This window comes from Lepidochelys kempii, chromosome 11 (genome assembly GCF_965140265.1).
Source record: "Lepidochelys kempii isolate rLepKem1 chromosome 11, rLepKem1.hap2, whole genome shotgun sequence".
Lineage (NCBI taxonomy): Eukaryota > Metazoa > Chordata > Testudines > Cheloniidae > Lepidochelys > Lepidochelys kempii.
Window position 1 is genome coordinate 52,064,592 of NC_133266.1, and position 19,085 is coordinate 52,083,676.

The 19,085-nt window shown below is 39.8% G+C and overlaps 1 protein-coding gene across 13 annotated transcripts in view; it reads left to right on the plus strand.

Annotated features, from left to right (window-relative positions):
- The window catches only part of PMS1 (PMS1 homolog 1, mismatch repair system component), a 101,718-nt gene that overhangs the window by 27,473 nt on the left and 55,160 nt on the right, over positions 1–19,085 (plus strand). For all 13 annotated transcript variants that reach the window (XR_012154333.1, XM_073306163.1, XM_073306164.1 and 10 more), the window contains 2 exons: positions 3,163–3,265; positions 12,763–12,926. Coding sequence is in view for 12 of the 13 variants with exons in the window: in XM_073306163.1 (XP_073162264.1) it covers positions 3,163–3,265; positions 12,763–12,926 (267 nt within the window). In the remaining variant the exon portion in view is untranslated. The remainder of the gene's footprint in view (positions 1–3,162; positions 3,266–12,762; positions 12,927–19,085) is intronic.

The following is a 19,085-nucleotide window of genomic DNA, read 5'->3' on the forward strand; positions in this document are numbered from 1 at the left end:
GAATTTGTATGGAAAATTCCCAAAGAAAGCCCAGGTGCTTCAGAAAGTGCTGCTGTTTGGCTGGATTTTGGTCTCCTTCTGAGAAGACACTGAACCAATGACCTAGCCTGGTGATGCGGGGCACTATGCTGCTGTAGGTGCTGTCTTTCAGATGAGATGTCAAACCAAGATGTCATCTTCTGTGGACATTAAAAAGCCCCATTGTACATTTCAAAAGAGAGCAGAGTTGACACTAATGTCTTAAGTACTGGTCTCAGCATCAGTAATTACATTACTTAAATACTAGTGGTGTTTGTAATTGCAGTCTGCCTACCTAATTTGCTGCCTGTAGTTAACCATTATCAATTATTTTTGAGAACTCTTGGAGGACTTGTGAGGTCCCAGAGAACTGAAGAAAGGCAAACCTAAGGGGAAAAAGGAGCATCCAGGAATATAGGCCAGTCAGCCTAACTTCGATACTCAGAAAGATACTGGAACAAATTATTAAACCTAGAAGGTGATAAATCATAGCCAGCATGGATTTTTCCAGAACAGATCATGTCAGACCAATCTAATTTCCTCCTTTGACACGGTAACCAACCTAATGGATGGGGGGAAAGAGGAGATGTGATATATCTAGACTTTGGTAAGGCTTTGGACATAGTCCCACATGACATTCTCATAAACAAATAAGGTAAATATAGTTGAGATTAAATGACTATAAAGTGGGTGCATAACTGGTTGAAAGACTACTCAAAGAGTAGTTATCGATGATTCACTATTAAGCTGGGAGGACATATCAAGAGGGGTCCCATAGACATCTGTCCTTTGTATGATTGTACTCAGAATTTTCACTAATGAGTTGGATGATGGAGAGTATGTTTATAAAATTTGTGGATGACACTGAGCGGGGTTGCAAGATCTTTGGAGGACAGGATTAGAATTCAAAATTACCTCTATACATTGGAGAATTGGTCTTGAAAACAACGAAATGAAATTTATGTGCAAAGCACTACACTTAGGAGGAAAAAGCAAATGCACAACTACGAAAAGGGGAATATGTGCTTGGCAGTAGTACTGCAGAAAAGGATTTGGGGGGAGTGTATAATGAATGACAAATTGAACATGAGCCAACAGTTGTGAAAAAGGCAGATGTCCTTGTGGGATGTATGACCAGGAGTGTCGTATGTAATTGTGGTTGGGTACACCAGCCCCTCACTAAGCCAGAAAGGGTGAATGAGGGGGGATTTGATAGCTGCTTTCAACTACCTGAAAGGTGGTTCCAAAGAAGATGGATCTAGACTATTCTCAGTGGTAGCGTATGACAGGACAAGGAGTAATGGTCTCAAGTTGCAGTTGGGGAGATTTAGGTTGGATATTAGGAAAAACTTTTTCACTAGGAGGGTGGTGAAACACTGGAATGCGTTACCTAGGGAGGTGGTGGAATCTCCTTCCTTAGAAGTTTTTAAGGTCAGGCTTGACAAAGCCCTGGCTGGGATGATTTAATTGGAGATCGGTCCTGCTTTGAGCAGGGGGTTGGACTAGATGACCTCCTGAGGTCCCTTCCAACCCTGATATTCTATGATTCTATGACCTTCAAATGGGTGGCAATGGTGGTTCACAGAGCCGTGGAGGAGAGCAGCCGACCTGTAGTTCTGGGAGGAAAAGTATCTCCCAAGAGCGTGACCCTGTGTGATTGCCCAGAAATTGAGGGAGCTATGCTGGAGGTGGCTGAAGCTGGAAACCTGGACCAGCATTCAGATCACTGAACGTATACTGGTAGAATAGTTTGTGCAGATACTCCCAGTTGCAGGAAGAGATGGCATACTGAAGCACTGACACAAGACGCTCACAGGACAGTTCAGCTGATGAAGAATTATATGGCTTCTGAGGCTGCATCAAGGGCACCTAGGGTGAAGCAGCTTGAGGGTCAGAGGGGAGGCCGAGCAGGGGGGATTAGCATCAGAGTGGCCAAACTTTGGGTGTGAACCAGCCACCCTTGAAAGGTCTTGGAAAGTTTCAGGGATCCTGGCCTGGCTGGACAGGGAAACCTGGACAACTTAGGTTCAAGCCCAGCCCAGAATCCTGGGGCTACCCATAGTCTCCCTGCTGAGAGGACTAGGAAACAATGGCCAGGGGCTGACCATGACCACTAATGGCTGGGAAGGTCTGTTTTTCACATGGACACCCCAGTCACTGCACCTTCATGGAGTTCAGTTATACCTAAGGAAGTTGTGGAATCACTGTCCTTGGAGCTTTTAAAGAACAGATTAGACAAACATCTGTCAGGGACAGTCTAGGTATATTTAATTCTGCCTCAGTATGCGGGGGAATGGACTAAATGACTTCCTTAATTCCCTTGCCGCCATACATTTCTAAGGTTCTTCACTTCCTGACCTAAACTGATGTGTATTATTGCTGTATGCTGTTAAACAAGTAGCTGTTTTTCACTCAAGAGGTGTAGCTGCATTCAGAATTATTCCTATATAAAGTTAATGTAATTTTTTTTTTAATAAAGGTCTCTAGGTTACTTCTGATAACCTTGATACTGTCCATGCAGATCATTTAAAAACTTGAAGTTGCATTATAATTCAGTTTATTAATATCTGAAAGCAATTATTTCATATGTTATTGGACTGTTGAGGTACTCTTGATTTTGGAAGAGGGGCTTTGGGTATCACCCAAACCATTCACTTTACTACTGAAAGAAATTATCAGGGCAGAAAATAATGATAATGGTGATTATTGCATTTTGGAATTACTTATGAAGAAACAGTTGTTCTAAAAGAACACTTGTGATACACCTTATGTTTTCTCTCACGAAGAACAGAATTTTTTAAAGTCTTGTTTAAATAAATTTAAGCTCAAAAAGTCAGTTTAGAAAAGTATATTATTATAGACATTGTTAAAAAAGGTATTCTTCATGTCGTATACTGGCACCTAGGAAAAAGAAGTAGAAATCTGCAGTTTTTAATCATGGGTTAGAAAATCAGTGTGTTGTGAAGTATTTTTGTCATTAGGATGATGTTCATGGAAGAAAAAACAGACTTTTTTATAAAATTATTTTTGTTCTTTTTTGTTAAAGTAACTTGATGCTGAGAATCATCTCAGAACATACCTAATGTCTTCAGACCATTTTGAACTTTTGAAATCTTTGATTGACTTGAGGTTCTTTATTTCCAGGTTTTGATCACAACAAAGACAGCTGCTGATGATTTTAGCACCCAGTACATCTTGGATAGCAGTGGGCATGTAACTTCTCAGAAGCCTTCTCATCTTGGGCAAGGTAAGGTATGCTTATTGTGATGTTTTGTGTTTCTCCTTATAAGAACAATTGGTGAGATTTGGAGGTTTTTAGCCTATATATCCTACTCTGATACCCACCCATGCACATCCAAATTGAGCAGTTGTGCTGAAGAGAAACCAAAGTAAAATACTTACAGGTGCCTCACTCCTATATGATAATCTCCAGGAGCCATATCGCCACTTTCTGTGCAAAAACCAATAGAAGGGGAAACCCAAGAAGGGGACTTGAGACGATCTATAGGGTTCTGTGAGCTGAAAAGCAAATCAGTGAGGCTGGAGGGTTGTAGAAGCTATGCACGGCTCATGCGGTGCCTCACGGTCTCAGACACCATCCAATGGTCCAGGGACATCTACATCGAACACATCACTGGCCACCGACAGTACCAGGAAGTGTGAGCTGGAACGACATCGTGCATCAACTATGAGAAAGGGACCGAGAGACTTTTTCCATTGGACCATATGAACTGGAACCATAAACTCACTGAACATTAAATCTCACCAAATGAGGGTAAATCCATCTTCATCATCGTATCCACTCATTATACTCGACACCTGAACATAGCCATTATATGAACAACGTACCCTCATATCTCAGTGTCTGTACTTTGACCCATTAACCTTTTACCCCCAATCGGGGATATTGCAGATTATGTATTCCTTATGCCATCCGATCCTAAACCGAATTTTGTACCCCTTGATAATCTGTACCTTATTCCCTGATAACCAGAAACTTCTACACAGAAACTTCTACATTTTTTATTTTTACATCATCTTAATAAAATTATTAAATCTGTTAAAAAGAGGATAGGAGCACTTAGATACCACAGTGAACAGAGAGTGCAAGGCCTTAATTGTCCACACAGACCAGTAAAATCCTTCTGTAGATGTCCCAGCACCCCCAGTCACTGGTAAATTGGTAGGCTCATATTCTGTGTTGCCAGTGGCTTTCAACACAGCCATGATATGGAGGTGGCAATGCTTAATTCGTGCTGGGGCTTGCCAGGGCTGAGCCCAGGCACCTCTAGGTTTGGCAGTTCATAGCCCTGGCACTTCAGACTTGACATGTCAGTTATGAAAGTAGAAAAATTGCTTGAGCCCCGTCACCTCATTCGTTACAAATTAAGCACTGGGAGGTGGTCTCTTCAGTGTTGTGTTGCACAGTGAGAGATAATGTTGACATACTCAATATTAATTTGCCTATAGATTTGTTATGAACATTACACGTTTTTCCCTGTTACCATACTGTGCAGAGCGGCTGATACGACTCTGTGCTCTGATTTTCTTGGGGTGTTCAAATGGGATGTTTTCAGCATAGAGTGGTTGCCAGCCATGCAATGGAGGAGGGGGGAGAGCATGCTGCATAGCTGCTTTCCCTCTCTACACAGCTTTGTGGTCTCATTTCCACACCAGTAACATGTTTTCTGCCATATAGCAGAGGGGAACAGATGGCATTCAATAAGAGGTAACATTTGGCACTAATTTCTGAGATGTCCACAAGAACTGAGTCAGTAATTCATAAATCTCCATTTAAAAATATGCTGTTTTGCAGTGAGAATTTCAGACTAAGGATCATCATTAAGAAGTATAAGTCATAGAAGAGTAGTATTGTCCCTTCCTCCAACACCAGTGCCCTGTTCTGACACCAGCACTGCCAGTCTACCAAGCAATATCAGATGTCCAGGGCCTTGCAAGTTGGCATCCTAGTGGTGGTGGTGGTGGGAAATCTGTGACATGGAGTCTGACTATATGCTAAGTGTAACTAGTTTTATTTATGCACATGCACCCCTGGGAGCAGAAGTGGTCAAATACTATGCAGGGAAATCCTTATTTCAGGAACCTTAGCCCAACAACAAATGACCGGCTCAGAGAGAGCAATTCTGCCTCAAGAACTGATTCTAATCAGAGACCCAGGCAGAGAGCAAACTCTGATTTCTCGCACAGTTGTCTCTCCAACCACCACAGCGTCTACACACAGCTTTCTTTTAATTCTTCATTGTTATTCCTGCTGGGGCGAGAGTACCTGGCTGAGATGCGAGCAACTGTATCTATGTGTGATAATGACTCAGATGTAAGGTCAGATTCTGATCTCTGTTATGCTGGTGTAAAACAGTCACAGAGATTTGAGTCTGGTCCTTGGTTTTAAGAAGTGACTCAGTGAGATCTCAAACACCAGTTACCATCTTTAACTTTCCAGGTTCCTTCTTATATTCCTGTTGTTATGGCAGTTGTCAGCAAGTGGTGCTGTTGCATATTCCTGGTCTTCCAAGTGCTTTTTCTTCGTGTGTTGGGAAATGTTCAGTCTTGTGAAGACATGCTGTGTTGTTAGTTCACAATGTATTGTGCATGCATGAACCAAAGATTTCCTTTATTTCCTAGCCTTGTAACTATTTTTTAAACATATGGGACGAAAGCTTTGAACTTCAGATCTCTCTTTTACAAGATGAATAGCCATTAACACTGTATTTGGGAAATTTTGTTAAAGGTAATCCTGTGAAGGGTCTCTGGCAGATGATACTACTGGGCACAAAGCAGAATTCCTACAAGTCTCTTCTCTGCCATGGCTAAACTGTTCTTTTTTAAAAAGCTTTTAATGGTCTGGGTGGTGCAGCAGCAAGCGAGAGTCTGTCCCACTATTCCAGCAGTGGAAAGTTGTGGAACAAACACAGGGTTGTGAGTCAGAAGATCAGAGTGACTTCAGTCGCTTAGGTCAACAATTTTTTAAAAGTTCTGTAATTTTAGGTGTCTAGAACTCTGGGTGTCTATTTTGAAACTAGGGTGACCAGACAGCAAATGTGAAAAATCAGGACAGGATGGGGGGTAATAGGAGCCTATATAAGAAAAAGACCCAAAAATCTGGACTGTCCCTATAAAATCAGGACATGTGGTCACCCTGTTTGAAACAACGTGGGCCTGCTTGTCAGAATAGCTGAGCATCCACAACTACAACTGAAGTCAGTGTGGAGCAGCTGCTTCTCCGAACCTCTGGAAATCAGGCCCTAGGTGACTTGAGATAAATTCTCAAAAGCATGGACATTTTGTACCTTAAGCTTTCCCGACCTGTAAAATATGTAATAATATCCACCTTTTGTAAAAAGCCTTGAGATCTAAGAATGAAAAGTGCTATATATGTGGAAAGTATTATTATATAGGGAGAGAAAAATCTCTCACAACCTCAGAACATATGTAATTCTCAAAAGGAGAGCTGGCAAACTAGTAAATCTCACAGAAGTCCTGCAAGAATCAAATCAATGAGTGTCCTACAGCCGCAGCGTATAAACAAGCAGACAAACCTCTGAGGCCTCCAGTAATGAGAACAGAAAAGTCTCTCACAGCCCCACACAAGGAACAAACAAACTAATCTCTCCAGACTCTGATGAGAAGTGAACAAGGGATTTTCCCCCATCTCTAGCAGGAAAAAAATCCAGTTGCACCTGGAAGAGAAAAGAGGTCTTTTACTGAGCCAAGAAGTTATCACAGAAACTCTCTGCATTGTTAAGCAGTTCAGTTCAGCTGAACGTCTAGCCCATGTCTTTCCTGTGTATGCTGTGCTAAATTGTTTGATTTGAAAAGCTAGATAACATACTCACAGGTAGCATAATCACAGTTATTTTCTAAATTCCAAAGTTTTGGAAGTTCTCAGGGCACTGGAGAACTTCTGATCTCCTCTTAGCCATACACAGGTGCTCATAAGTGGCTGAGATTGAGACCAGTGAATGAGTTATAAATTGTCTGAATACAGAAAAGGTGCATTCAGTAGTACAAGAGCCATGATTTTCTTTCTTCTTGAGGAGTAGTAAAACACACACAAACATGAATTATCTGATGCATTGACAGCACCCTTCCACTTGCCACCTCCTTCTCCCTTCTTTTTCACAGTAGACCTTTGTCCTTGTTTTGTACAGAATATGTAGATTATCTTTCACATCAGTTCCAGCGTAAACTATATTTTGCTCCAGCAGAAAGATGTTTGCTGTTTACTACTCCTATCTGCTTTTGGTTTGGAGGATCAACTCCAATAACAAAAGGTAAATGGAGAGTTTATTTCCCCTTGCTTCAAACAAGTCAACTCTGCAAATGTCTATCAATGAATTACACAGAGACACAGACTGTGTACAACTTCTTCCCTTTGTTGTCTTGTAATAAAGTTCAATAACCTATCATCTTATTGATAGTCAAACAAGGATAATTTTATTGCACTGTGTAATGCAGTTTTAAGCAAAACATTTTAAATATTTACAAAGTTCTTTAGTGCTAAAGGGTATCTTTCTCTGGTGCTTATGTTCTTATTATCTGTACTTCATGTTTTATCTCTCACATACTGTACACCAACTTTTCAGTAAAGCTAATTATCAAAAGAAAGGTTGGGTGGTCAAGCTGGAGTTCCTGGAAAGTCCTAGAATTCTACTACCCTTGTAATGAGAAAACAATTGTGTTGTATTAAGGAGGCACAAGAGATTGGTTGATATCATAAAGGATTGTTGCTTTACAGGTACACTTGATATAGCACAACAGGATGTCTGCATTTATATGGTATGAGTTCCAAATCCCACATTGCAAAGACACTACAGAAGTTATTGCATTTTAATTTTATTAATGTTGGAATGTCTGTGCAGAAAACTCTAGGGGCCTTTGTAAGAAAAGCAAATGCAAGCAGCTCAAGGCTAAACTGGATGACTAAACTGGCGTCCCAGAGAAATCAGACAGGATAGGGCTTACTACTGAAACCTAATAAAAATGTGCTAGTCGAGACTTCTTTTGCACCTCTCTTCAAATAAAAACGTTCCACATCACTTTCTGTTTTCCTGCATTAGTCTGATCCTGTTCCCAATTAAGTCAATGGCAAAACTTCCATTGACTCTAGTGGTGCTGGATTTGGGCCTTTTAAATCACAAACATGTTTTGCATTGTCCCTGAGAACATTTTTTTAAAAAACCAGGGGGATGATAGAGAACTTGGGAGGAGCAAGGCAAACAGGTAACTTTTCGAGCAGTAAATGTATATTTTGTGTCCACTTTTCAATTTTTGGGCACATAGAAGTGCTGTTCTTAGTTCCCATGTGAATTTTGACCCCCTAGCTTTGACTCCCACATTTCACATCTTCAGTTTTTCAAATGAACTCCCATGTCTGTCCAGTGTATTGTCTCCTGACTTGACTATTGTAGATTCTTCTGCCCTGATCTTCCTCCCTCTCTCCCCTCAAGTCCATTCAGAACACTTCTGTTAAGATTATTTTACTGCCTGTCATTCTTAGTCTTCTCCCGCAATTTGAAGTTCCTCCATTGACATCCCTTTCTCTACTGCGTCAAAATACGAGCTTGTGATTCTTGCCTTGGAAGCCCACCACAACTTGTATCTTATCATTTTGCCTCCTGCCCTCCATCAACAGTACCAGCCTCCACCACTCTTTCTGTCTGCTTCTCCAACAGTATTTTCAGTCTTTGTTTCATGCCTTAAGGTGACTGGGGAAGAATGTTCTCTAACTACTCTTGTCTCCTCAAGACCTACTTCTACTGTGATGCCTTTAGAGGAAATTACCAACATGTAATGATTAGGTATGGGGCCATTATAGAATGCTGACATTTATCTTATTTATTTGCCCTCTGTAAACACACATTCTTGTTACTATTCTCCTTTTCTCCTTCCTCATGCCCTCTGTTTTTTGTTTATTACACGCACTTGTTGCACCTTCTCTAAATCAGATTGCAGGGTGTTTGGGGCATCTTTTATATGGTGGGAGCTTCCAGGTGTCACTGTAATATAAATTATCATAATAAGATATGGTTGAAGGAGGGAGGGAGGGAGTGAAAATAAATTCTCTAGCCTTAAGATACTTAGTTTATGGCTTTCAAGCCACATGTAGCTCTTCAGGGACTTTTATGCAGTACTTGTGGATTCTACCTATCTTATTGACCTAATCTGTCTGGACTCAAGCAAAACCACCATCACATCAATTACAAGAACGGTCCTAATATTGCCTGATGTACCTGGTGTGTAAATAATGGGGACTGTTGAGCACAACCAGTCATGCAGTGTGGGATCTGCTGGGATCCATTTTCCAGCCACCCATCTCACCCGTAATATGGGAGAGTGGAATTTGCACCTGAGTAGAGTTGGAGAGAGAAAGTAGAGGAGAAGAGGGTTGAATGATGTTGTTAATCATGTAGTTCAGTGGTTCTCAAACTTCTTTTTTCGTGGACCACTTGAAAATTGCTGAGGGTCTCGGTGGACCACTTAATGATCTTTCCAAATGTTGCTTGTACCATTAGCTAACTGGTGTAAAGCACTTTGAGTAAAAGCGCTGTATAAAAAATCCCTTAATAATTAATGGGTTTTTTGGTATACAAATAAAAGCACACAACTCATATTTTAATATCAGTAGTCTTACCTTTGTGATTTGATGGATGTGCCCTCCCCTGCTGCAGTAGCCCCCGAGCTGGGGCTGGGAAGGAGGGAGAATTTCTCCCTCTCTCCCAAGCTGGGGCTGAAGGGGGGTGTCTCTCCCTCTCTTCCCCCGCTGCAGCAGCCACAGAGCTGAGACTGAGAAGGAGGGCTGACTCTCCCCAGCAGCCACAGACCTGGAGCTGGGGAAAGTTACCTCTTTCTCTGGCCACCACAGCCCTGCACGTCCCAAATTCCCCTCACCCGCTCTTCTCACACCACTGCCCCCTTCCACCTACTCCTTATTCCCCCCAACCACCTCACCTTACATGTGCGTTTTCTCCAGGGTCCAGGCACTTAATTAGTGGAGCCATGCCTGCTCTGCAAGTTCCGCAAAGTGTTGTGCCAGTACTTAAAAAGAGTAAATGGGACAACCCAGGTAATTACAGAGCTGTCAGTCTGACACTGATCCCAGGCAAGATAATGAAGCAGCTGATAAGAGACTTGAGTAATAAAGAATTAAAATAGGGTAATGTAATTAATGCCAATCAACCAGGGTTTATGGAAAAATAGATCCTGCCAAAGTAGCAGTATTGGGTTTTGATGAGCTAATAATATTTGATGTAATATACTTAGATTTCAGTAGGGCGTTTGACTTGTTACTGCAAAATTGTTTATAAAACTAGAACAATACAAAATTAACATGGCACACATTAAATAGATTGAAAACTGGCTAGCTGACAGGTCTCAAAATGTACTTGTAAATAGGGAATCATCAATGAGCAGGTGTGTTTCTAGTGGCATCCAGCAGGGTTTGGTTCTTGGCCCTACATTATTTAACATTTTTATCAGTGACCTGCAGAAAAACCTAAAATCATTATGATAAAGTTTGCAGATGACCCAAAGATTGGGGGAATTATAAATACTGAAGGGGACAGGTTATTGATAGTGATCTGGATCACCTGGTAAGCTGGGCATGAGCAAACCGTTTGTTACAAAAATTTGATAATGGGCTCTTAAATCTAGCAGACAGAGGTATAACAAGATCTGGCTAGAAGCTGAAACTAGACAAAATCAGACTGAAATAAAATATAAATTTTAACAGAGAGGGTAGTTCACCTTGAATCAATTCACCAAGGATTATGGTGGAGTCTCTATCATTAGCAATTTTTCAATCAAGATTGAATGTTTTTCTAAAAAATATGCTCTAGTTTAAACTGGAATCAATTCAGGGAATTCTGTGGCCTGTATTATGTAGGAGGCCAGACTACATGATCACAGTGGTGCCTTTGGGCCTTATAATCTATGATCTAAAGCCCACTGAAGTCAAACTTTAGATAAGAGCTGTTTATCTTGGCCTTTATATTTACCAGAGCTGTTGAATGATTGACTGCTGCTGAAATATGAGTACTTCAGTCTTCATTTAAGTACATTTTTAATGTAAGATAAAATTATATACCTCTTACAGGCTAATTTTTTAAATTATACTTGATTGGATTGGGTAGGCCAATAGCCCTCCTTGTCAGTTAATATACACTGTACATAAACTATGTAAGCAGGCACCATCTCTTAGTAGTGTCCTGGCATCTAGGCATTACCTCAATACAAATAAAAATTATTAGCATGCGGTTAAAAAAATAGTGGTACTTGAGTAAATTTACCTGGTAACAGAGAATAATACTTACATTAAAGTGTTATAATGGGGTTACAACCCTTTCCCCTACCCTTGTAGACACATAAAGTGGAATGTTCTGGTCTGTGTAGCTCAGAAATACAAGTTAAATTGACCACATGTTGAATGAGCCTTTAGTTTGATTTAAGACCTGATCTGTGCTATAATCAGTTTATAAGAAAGAAAACATCATCACACCACAATCAAAACCACATCTTTTTATATTGCAGCTCTAAATGGCTGACTCTTTAAGTTGGTATAAAATATACCAGGAAGCATATTGCAGGACTGGAATTTAGTCAGGGCTTAAATAGAGTGTGCTAAATTGAGAGAGCAGCACAGTTAAATCTTAAGAATTTTCTTGTAAAATATGATAGTGCCTCCTTCAGTTTGCCTGTTAATATTTTAAATTGTTTGCCGTTTTTCAAAGACGGGGATTTTTAATACCTCTTAATTTTAGTACGTTTTTAATTCTGTATTTGGTTCAGGTATAAAAAGTCTTCCTTGTGGCATCCTATTAAACATGAGAGATAATTATCATGACCTGATGTTGATATATAAATATCCTCATAATTAAATAATATGACAAATTTGCCTCTTTATAAACTGACTGTTTTTTTAATCTGGATTTTATACTGGTGATTTCATAGGTATTACTCTTAATTCAGTGGCAAATATAATCGGCACTTTCTGAAGCAGGCTTTCCTTTAGAACTTTAATGAAATGCAGTGCTGCATTTTTCCTTTTGTTTATAGTTAATTAGTAAGATTTTTTTTTTCTTATTCAGATGAACTTTACTATTAACTTGTATATTTAATTGCTGATTTTCAGAAGATGGGTTTTCGCTTCAAGAAAAAAATCTGTGGGATTGCTTTTCATTTTAGGTATATTATAGGCAGATGCTAGGGAAAGATGTAGAAAAGTTTGCTACAGTATTAGAAGAGGCTATGATTAGACATATGGCGAGAGTTTAGTAGGTCTGCACTGGAGCAGATGTACTGTAGAAGAAATTTTAACTTCAGTTTATTGGTGTCAACTAATACCGGAGAAAGAGATATGGATGAAACTAGAAAAATCAAAACGTAAAGTAAGATTAATTCAGTAAATCCTCATGGCTTGCCAGAAATGGAAAAAATGTGTAATCTAGGTGTCAAGTAGCTTGAGCATAGCTCCAGTTGAAGGACATGATTAGCTTGCACAGCTGTGAAATCTAGCAGTCAGCTTGCTGTGGAGGAGAATGCTAATGTAGCAGTATGTCCTTCTCTTCATGCACGTATGATTCTAATTAATGTTAATAAGAACGATGTGCATGCACCTATATGGAAGAATAGCCTCTTTCAGCACAAGTGCGGGGTTATTTTCCTTTACACTCAACCAGTCCTGCACTTTTCATGTTAGCTTTACAGTCTTTTATTTCCCACTTGCAGGTACAACTGTAGCTGCACTGAAGCTGTTTAAGAATCTTCCTGTAAGAAAACAGTTTTACTCAACAGTTAAAAAATGTAAGGAGGAATTAAAAAAAATCCAAGATCTTTTGATGGCGTATGGCATCATAAAGCCAGAACTACGGATAATCTTTACACATAACAAGGTAAAAGTGACTTTTCTTGTGCCAACTATCTCAAATTCAAAATGAAAGAAAATAAAGACTATGATAATTTTGTTCAGTTCATCAAGACTTTCGTTACTGTGACTGCATTTTGTCATCAGATGTTTGATTTTTAGGAATTTGCTATAATTGCAGGTTGGTTCAGACCCCCCCTACATCATTGCATCTGAGTTTATTAGCTTATGATGGATCAAGTTTTAGATAGGCAGTGCCAATCTTTCAAAGAAGTCTGTGCTCCCACAAAAACCTAATTTGGTATATATAGGTTAGACAATGCTATGATTTATTGGGCACTGATAACACGCGTGTTATTGTACAGAACAAAGAGGCAGAGCCATACCTCCACCTTTCTCTAATGGTCTGATCGGTTGCTAGTTGAAGTCAGAGGAGAGGCTCCCACTGAATTTACTGGGCATTGAAACAGGCCATGTAGGCAGTGCTACTTGCGTGTACTGTTTTGTCTCCGAGGGCTGAATTATAACAGATCACTGCAGGAGAGACTTGAAATATGGCCTATCAGGCCAGACAGGTACCTGTGTAATTGCATTGACTATAATACGTTTAAGTCTGATTTACATCAATTTAAGGAAAGCAAAATCAGGCCCAAATATGACTAAGCTAGTGCTCATTTTATGCCCAGACTTGACGGCACAAATTCAAAAGCTACTTGGACCTTAATATTATATGAATAAGTTTTTATTAATCATGGGAACTCTAACAGAAGTATTAACTACAAATCTGCAGAAATGGTATTTTGGACCTGATTCTCCTCTCAGTTATACTAGTTTAACTCCACAGACTTTATTGGAACTGCTACTGATTTACACTGGCATAAGTGAGAGGAAAATTAGGCCCATAAATTTCCATGCTGCCACAGAAAGTGAAGAGTGACACCTAATGGCCAAAAAGGTTCCACTAAAGCGATTCTTTTTCCATTTTTTAAAAAAATTTCTCTCTATGGTGGTTGAATAATTTCTTATCTTGCAATCTGAAAGTTAAAACATTATTTCAATTCATTGCACCATTTATTTCAATTTTTTATTTCTATCACTTAGAATATTTTTTAAAAAATCTTTCATGTTCACACTGGTCAGTGGAAATGACAAGTGATCTTACGTATTTGACAATAAAATACTGAATAAATAATAACTAAAAGTATAGGTATTCCATAAATGCAATTTAGTGTAAATCTTTCATTGTGATCAGTGATAGTTCTGCTATGGATTGCAGGTAGTATAAAATCTCAAACTTATACCCAGGTAGGGTTGCCAACTTTATATTTGCAGAAAACTGAACATCCTTGACCGGCCCCTGACCCGCCCCTTCCCTGAGGCTATGCCCTGTGTCCAGCCCCTTCTATGAGGCCACGCCCCATCTCACTCCATCCCCCCTCCCTCCGTTGCTCGCTCTCCCCTACCCTCTCTCACTTGCTCATTTTCACCAGGCTGGAGCAGGGGTTGGGGTGTAGGAAGGGGTGAGGACGCCGGCCGGGAGGTGCAGGATCTCGGGTGGGGCCAGGGTTGTGGGGTTTCGGCTACAGGAGGGGTGGGGGGGGTGGGGCCAAGGCAGTTGGAATGTGGGAGGGGACTCCGGGCGCTTGGTGCTTATTTCAAATGGAAATCTCAGTCCATTTCCATGTGAGCAAGTTTCTCTATCAAGATATCAACCATTCTGGCAGTTTTGGGAAAGATACCAACACTGAATTATCTTGGCCTCTCATGAAGAATGAATTATTTTCTCATCTTCAGAGGTAATTACTCCATAACAGGAGTCAAGCACAGTATTCGGGGCAATATAGAACAATAACCTAGTATTGCTCCTACTTACATGCTGTATTTGCTTTGAGGCTAAAGATAGGACATTGTTTTTTAGGGCTGTTCATCTTCACAAGCACTTGATTAATATAAAAATAAAGAAAAATCAAGCAACCCAGAGATTTTCTAACACAAGAGGTCACTCATTAGCTATAGCTGAGCTGGGAAAACCATAAGCCAACTAAGGTTTGGCACAAACCAGTGAGTTCTCGGATTGTTTTAAAACTATTAATGTGTTAAAATGGTCTGGGTATGGATTCATTTTCGTTGCTCAGTTTTTATTACTGTTAAGATCTGTTTGAAGATATAAACTTCAATAGTTTGATAAATAGATTTAATTGCTTTCTAGTTTTTATAAGTACTTCAACATTCTTTACTTAAATTCTAACTTGTAATTTCTTTCATCAATTCTACATACTTACCCTTTAACAGCAATAGCACTGTTAAATAGTACCTTATTTGGCTTCTTTCTTCAGAAGCTGAAGAACACTATTATCGCAAAGCCGTAGTAATCCAGACCAACAGATCAGTCTATCTCATTCTGATCCTACTGTGTGCTGGAAATGTGCTCTATCGTAGTATTTTCCAAGTATTTTGTGGTAAGCTTGGAATAACAACATTTCTCATGGAGTACATGGATTTATGACTAAGACCACCTGTTAAATAAATAAGTGGTTATATATAATCATTCAAAGGAGTTGCTAGAATCCTGCATTGTGGGGCTGTGCCAATACCTTGCGCTGCTGTGGAAGACAACAGACGTCAGGAATGAGCTCAGGTTCCAAAGCAGAAAGAGCCATAGTCTTTTGGGGGATCCTTTATGGTGGTTTGCATGTTCATTTGCATGCGTGGATGGGTGGCTTGAGGCACCTGTGACTGTCTGTTGAGCACAAAGAGCAGCCAAATCAGCTCTGAGGATTGGGCTCTTTCAGAGGCTTATTTTTGTTGCTTTCTTAAAAGAAGAGACTGAACAGAATTTGAAGGAATGGGGGAGAAAGAGAAGCAGAAAAGGTTAACAGTTGGGAATGCAGTCAGGATAGTTTAATATATTGCATAACAGGGAGCTTGACAATGAGGGCTAGTCTACATGGTGCATTAATCTGCATCAAAGGGGTGTAAATTTTGGTTTCCCATCCTTTCCCAAGGGTAAGTGTTCACCCCTCAAACACTACCACGTTAACCATGCACTAAGGAACTTTTAGAGTGTGCCAGCAGGATCCACATAGAGCAGTCAGTGCACAACACATTGGTGTCCTGTAAAATTTACATCCCTGTGGTGTGCAGATTAACACATTGTGTAGACAAGCCCTAAGTGGCAAAAACTGTGCAGATGAAGGGGAGCCTTTGGCCAAAAGCTAGGAATGAAAGGAGAGTGAAAAAACACAACTTTTACCTGGGAAAGGATGTATTGTACCTGTGCAAAGAGCTCATTCGTAGGCCAAGTTTTTCACATGTGCAAGTCTGAGGTTAGGCATTTAAATCCATTGAGCCCCGTGAAGTTAATAGGATCTACCAAGTGCTCAGCATCTCTGAAAATCAGGACTCTTATTCAGTTGCCTATCTAAAGATTTTATGTCTTTTGGTCCTTAAGTTTAAAACATTTGGCCATGAGCTTCAGAACATACTGTATTCTGCTCCATTTCTGTCACTTGATTTACTAAACAGTGGGTGTCATGCTCCTTCCGATTGAAGTTTCTAGAAATTTGTCTTACTGTTATGCAATCCACTTGCTTGTCACAGCCATTTGTTATATGAAAAAAGAGAATTTAAAATTCTGTATGAAGAACCAACAGCTCTTCATGCTTTTTGGATTAATTTCTAGAAAAATACACTTTGTTTTTTCACTCTCACTGAGTATATTTATCAATGAATTTCTGAAATAGGAAATGCTTGGCTGCTTTTGTGTCTGCTAAAAATGTTTTGTTTGCATTAGCCGTAAATATTGAATCACTTTGCAAATCAATCCTTGAAGTACGGTTGCTGTTTTGACAGCTTGGAACAACTAGTGCTCCTTCTTTTTATGAAGGTTTATCCTGCCAAGACATTCTTTGAATACTGATAATGTTGATCCTCTTGCCAGTATGGGTATGTTAGAAAGAGGTATTTTTTCTTCTTTCATCACCGGGTTCCTTGAGAGCGTATTGAATAATGAGACAGCCAAATAGAAATAATTTACAAGAGTATTCTGAGAGTTTAAAGTTGACATTACCTGATGGAGAACCAGGCACATTCCAGAGTTAGCTACTCTTGTTTAAACAGCGTCAGACTTTTCAGTCCAATTTGCCATATTGCAGCCACCTGTAAACTCCTGGTATATTTTGCACTATAAAGATGGTTGTCCCCTGGAATTGGAACTTTCTCATTGCCACAGCAGCTACGACAACTCGAAGTCCTTTGCTGTTTAAAGTCTGTAGCCACTAGCTAAATCACTAGTAAATGTGGTGAGCATTTGCATGCACTTCGATCTACTGTTTGTGAAATTCCTTAACATATGGAAAGAAAGACGATACATAAAATTTCCATGTGGGTCACAATGAATAGTTCCATTCCAGCCATCTATATCAGTCCACAAATGGTAGAGATGTGTTTTAGTTTGCAAAAGTTACTGTAGAAGTACTAACAATTTCAGATACAGCATCTTGGAGTGATTATGAGCTATCATTTCTCACAGGTCCTGCAATGAACCACTGCCCTCCAAAGGGGGGTTGGAGGCAGAAACCAGGGTGGCAGTTGCAGCTGCCTCCATGGGACTAGAAGATAATTCAGGGATAAAGGGATTCCAAACAGATGGTTTTAGACCCCAGCAGATCTTGGTAGATCAGTGGGTTTCAGGATTAAACCCCTTTTAAGGGAATAATCAGATGGAAACTCCACAAGTAATACCAGCATGATAGGTATTTCTAAGATACTTAAGATAGGTGGGATGAAATTCCCAATATGATCCTTAAAGATCACAAAGCTGCATTGGCATAGTTAGCTGTACGCCATTTCAGACATCGACAACACTCCCTGCTGGACCCCCCAGCTAGCATCAGGGGCATGTCAGGGAAGGGAAAAAGTGTGGTTTGAATGCACTGCACTGTGGTTCTCTGCTGATGTAAAATCCTATTTACTGCCATTGTACAATAGAGAAGACTTACGGTTGCTTTAATTTGAATCAGGGGTGAACTATCACTTTGCAACCCCTAGTGTTGGGGGAGCTCGAAGCTAGGATATTACCATCTGTGTCATTCTAGACCTGTCCACTCCCAAGTCCTACATCAAGCACAGATTGGCCATACCTGAGATTGGGGCAACAGACTTTCCCATTCTCTGTGTGAGAAAAACCAGTATGGGGGACAGTTGAGCTCCGTATCTTTAATATGCAGTATTCAAAAGCTTTTCCCCCAACAGTTTCAAGCCTAGCCTATTTTGGAATGTGTCTTTTCTGGAACATGTGTGGTGATACATCTTTGTTTGGCTGTGGGCTCTATGATACTTTGACACAAATATTGTTGACCAAAAGTTGTCTTAATTTTTTACTGTCTATCCTGATAGTCCCTTCTTTCATTTTTTCTGCACGTAGGAAGTTAGTGCAGTACTGTACGTGATAGTAAGTATATGGACAAAAATGTGAGTTGATAAGTAAACTTAAATGAATTGAGTGGCACAGTTACATTTTTGCAAAGCAAATATGTCCACTATTTCTGTCATTCTTATTTCTTTGCTCTTTTCTATATAAGTTATTTAAGGCTGATTGTATTTCTCCATTATTACCAAATGTGTATCCTGTTTGAAACAAAACCTTAACTAAAGCTTGATTTCCAAGTCTGAGTCAGAGAGCTAGGATGATACAAACATTTCAGCCATCTTAAATTGTTTCAAGCTTTATTTTAATTGTTTCAAACTTTGTATTTTTGTTGGGTAAAAAATAAATATCAAATAACCCAATCAATAGGAAACATATCTTGGCATATCTTAAAGCTGTGTAGCTGGATATGCCTGTATATGAGTCTTGCTTAAGTTACACAGAATCTTGTTTCAGACTGGTAGCTGTGTTAGTCTGTATCAGCAGAAAAAAGCAGGAGTACTTGTGGCACCGTAGAGACTAACAAATTTCTTTGGGCGTAAGCTTTCTTGGGATAAAACCCACTTACTTGTTCAGCTCTTGGCAGGGGGCTAGATAAAATAATCGTAGATAAGAATACTTTCCCTTATATGTTAAATGAGTTAGATTGTGTGAAGTTAACTTGGTTAGCACATCCAGCGTCTTTGCCCCCCTAAAAGATGAGCAATGTGGTAACTGAGAACTGTAAAACACAATTTGAACCTTTTAATAAAATGGAAT